Source organism: Homalodisca vitripennis, chromosome 1 (genome assembly GCF_021130785.1).
Source record: "Homalodisca vitripennis isolate AUS2020 chromosome 1, UT_GWSS_2.1, whole genome shotgun sequence".
Classification (NCBI taxonomy): domain Eukaryota; kingdom Metazoa; phylum Arthropoda; class Insecta; order Hemiptera; family Cicadellidae; genus Homalodisca; species Homalodisca vitripennis.
The window spans coordinates 235166028-235169416 of record NC_060207.1 but is presented as its reverse complement, the minus strand read 5'-3'; the positions used below and the strand labels follow the sequence as shown (position 1 = coordinate 235169416).

The window sequence follows — 3389 nt, the reverse complement described above, 5'->3', positions numbered from 1 at the left end:
GACTATACGACCAACTCGATGATACTACTATTGTGTTTCTAAATTATTTTATTAAGGTAAATGACTTAATATAATAAATTATATATATATATATATATATATATATATATATATATATATATATATATATATAAGAGCAAATGTATAATCAAATACTAATTTAGTTCTTTAAGGCACTGAAATAATTTGTTAAGACTTTGGATTCCTTAATTATTGAAGGATACACAAAGTGATAAGAGGTATTTAAATTAAAAGTAACAAACAACGCCCAGACTCTCACCGCAATTATGTCATGGTTTTTTGCGAATATTACTAGGGTTGTATGCGGTAAAGTTTTACGTGTATCAAGAGAATTTCCTTATCAGTACGTATCAAGGAAAAGAGTTGACAAAAATCAACAAGCTACCATTACAGCCACTTGTTTGCATTTAAACAATCTTAATCCCAATTTTTCTTTAAATAACACTCTTCTTACGTAACTCAACAAACAGCTGAAGATGAGCGCTATAAAACAGACACAGCTAGCTGCAAACCACTTTACTCAGTATCTATTCGCGTCCCATTTCTACAGCAGGATGTGTTCAGTTTTACTAGTTGTCGTTGCGATTATATATTGTCCTTTTCCGTTACTTTGTGACAGTGATCGTGAAGTCAATGTTAACGCACAGATTGATCAGATGCTCGTAGACTTGCGGAACTCGATCATTTACGACGGGACAGACATTTTTCCACTGGATGATTATGAGGACAAATTTGAGAAGAGAGTGTCAAGGTGGATTAAAGCTAAGGGAAATTTCAAAGCTACCGGGGGGAGTGTCAGATATCTTTCATCGGTGAAGAGGACGGGAGATGCTACTCTATCTTCGACACCGACCAGCGCCACCTTCACACTCCACTTGGGTCTTGGCCAGATGGAAGTCTACTTCGATCACTACACAGCAACCTTCCTGAGCGCGAGAGTGTCTGGAGACGTCCTTATAACTGTCCGGAGATTCTCCATGATGCTCGTTATAACCTTACAACTGAATGATGACAACTGCAAGGCGGTCCTGGACACATCAAAGGTTGAATATCTCGATGGTATAGAACTGGAAATATCTGGCCTGGGCCCTCTTAACTGGTTATTTGAGAAGATATCGGAGTTACTGGTAATCAGATTTATGGACGATTTACAACGTCGGTTAGAGGAGAAGTTAACTAAAAGGCTCTATAAAATTATGAACAAACACTATATATGTGACATCGCCTACTATTTCTAATTACTAAAAGTAGACATGCACAGAAAAAAGTATATTTATATTTTTAATAACTAAATATAATGATGTCTATAACCCAGAACTTTGTTGATATGTATTACATTTCTCAAATTGCTATTTTCTTTTGCCATTATGTACGAACAATTTTAAAGTTTTCATATGTTAGGATTAGCTATAATAAAGTATTTTGAATATTGTAAGAATACCAACCCAAGTAGATAATTTCATGTCTCAGATAGTTCATTGACTAATAATAGAATGTCAAATAAAAAGCAATACAATTTAATGGTGCATATTTATAACGCATCTTTTAACAAATCAGCAATTATATGAATACTTATTATTCTTTTTACGTTTTTGATGATAGAACAACGTTCATGTCAAAGTGTTTGATTACTGATAACCAAGTCGCTTGAGATTTAAAGTCAACATCATTAACAACAATCGCCAAGAGATCATTATCAGGGTATGTTTGTAGTCAACACCACTGATGTCCGCAATCAGCAGTTAATCTCTGTTACACACTAGATTAATCTGTCAGTTCCTGTATGGAGGTAAGAATTCTACATCAATCATCTTCACTAAAACTGCTATGATTAAAATACAAAATGAGAAGATAAATCTACTATAAAAAGGAATTTAGAATTTAGGTGGTTAATGAAGATGGTGTTTAACAACAAAATCACAATCTTAAATATTTATTTTTAAATTAGAGTTTAATCAATATTTCAGTGCTGTCTTTGACATATTTACGAGTTCATTTAATTCGTTGAGTAATTAACCTGTTCTAGATTCTTTTTGATTTGTAAACAAACTGGAAAAACTTTTAAGTTTTGCATTTTTGTTCTTGTTAACGAAAACCTCCATATTTCGACCCCGAAGAAATCGGCAACATAATTTTTAACGTACAACCGAAAAATTTCCCGAAATGCAACTTTGAGGAGTAGTGGCACTCTACTTTAAATATTTTAAAATGTAAAGGTACGTCTAGCCACACTACATTTTAAATTTCTCTATTCTCTAATCATTTGGAGAAATAATTTTGTTTACAGGCTAGTTCAAAATGTTAAATTTTTACGGTTTTACAGTTTTTTTTTTTGTATTACCTTGTTACAAGTTTTACCAATCCCAAATTTGTATCCCAATTCCAAAGAAATAGTTTTTCTAAACATATTTTACAGTTTTTGCATTTCAAATTTATAAAATACTTAAAATTTAGGATATTTCGAACTTATAAACTTTAAATATTCATACAAGGTATGAATATCATTATACCTGTTAGTAATTCTGTTTAGAAAAAACTTTGAAATACTAAAAGTTACCTAACTGGTGTAATTAAAGTCAAAGTTATCTGTATGGATATTTTTGTTTTCACGAGTTTAAAATGTCTTACATTGTACCTATTTATAAAGTTGAAAATGTGCATATAATTGGAAAAATATTTTCGCATTAAAATCCATTTCTAGATCGACATAAATTATTTTCATGAATCTTGTTACGCAACGCTAGAATAGAAGTTCAGTTCTTTATAAGACAACTTACTGCGTTGTCTTATAATAGACTTAACCAATTTGGGTTTTATATTACTAGATTTTTACAATTTTATAGAAAGATGACAATAATACATGTACAGTTAGTACAATGTTCAACTAAAATAAAATTTTACTGTGCACCGTCAAATTTTGTTATAAATTTGATACACAATTCTAAACGCTGTAAACTGTTGTTAACGGATTAGACTCTAGAATGGGAATGAACAACTTCGGAGGGTAAATTTTAATGACCTTATTGATAAATTGATTGATGATACATTTTTGTAAATTCCGCTGAACTTCACTATAATTGAAAATTGGGATAAAATGTCAGAGGTTGTGAACAACATCGATGATAATACCATAGGTGTTTATAAATGTGTTTTAAATAACATTTTTTTGTATTTAGAGTCGAGCTAGTATATTATAAACAAAAGAACAAATTTATAATTCAATACAAATTTTGTTTTCTTATATCCCGAACTTTTTTGTAGCAAATGTGGATACTATGACCATTAAAGGAAACATTAAAAGCGTTAAAATTAAAATACAATACGAGTTGTTGGGTTAAAAAAACAAATGAAGATCTCACTTCCGCCAC

General features: G+C 30.9%; 1 protein-coding gene across 1 annotated transcript; it reads left to right on the top strand.

Moving 5' to 3' along the window:
- Positions 1 to 515: 515 nt before the first annotated feature.
- On the top strand, positions 516 to 1338 carry LOC124356275. Its single transcript, XM_046807463.1, has one exon. It carries the CDS (start codon positions 576 to 578, stop codon positions 1257 to 1259), a length of 684 nt encoding a protein of 227 aa, XP_046663419.1. The 5' UTR covers positions 516 to 575; the 3' UTR covers positions 1260 to 1338.
- Positions 1339 to 3389: the final 2051 nt, after the last annotated feature.

Bases quoted from the DNA above. Each gene is read 5' to 3' on its own strand.
- LOC124356275 (XM_046807463.1), top strand. From the start codon at position 576: ATGTGTTCAGTTTTACTAGTTGTCGTTGCGATTATATATTGTCCTTTT.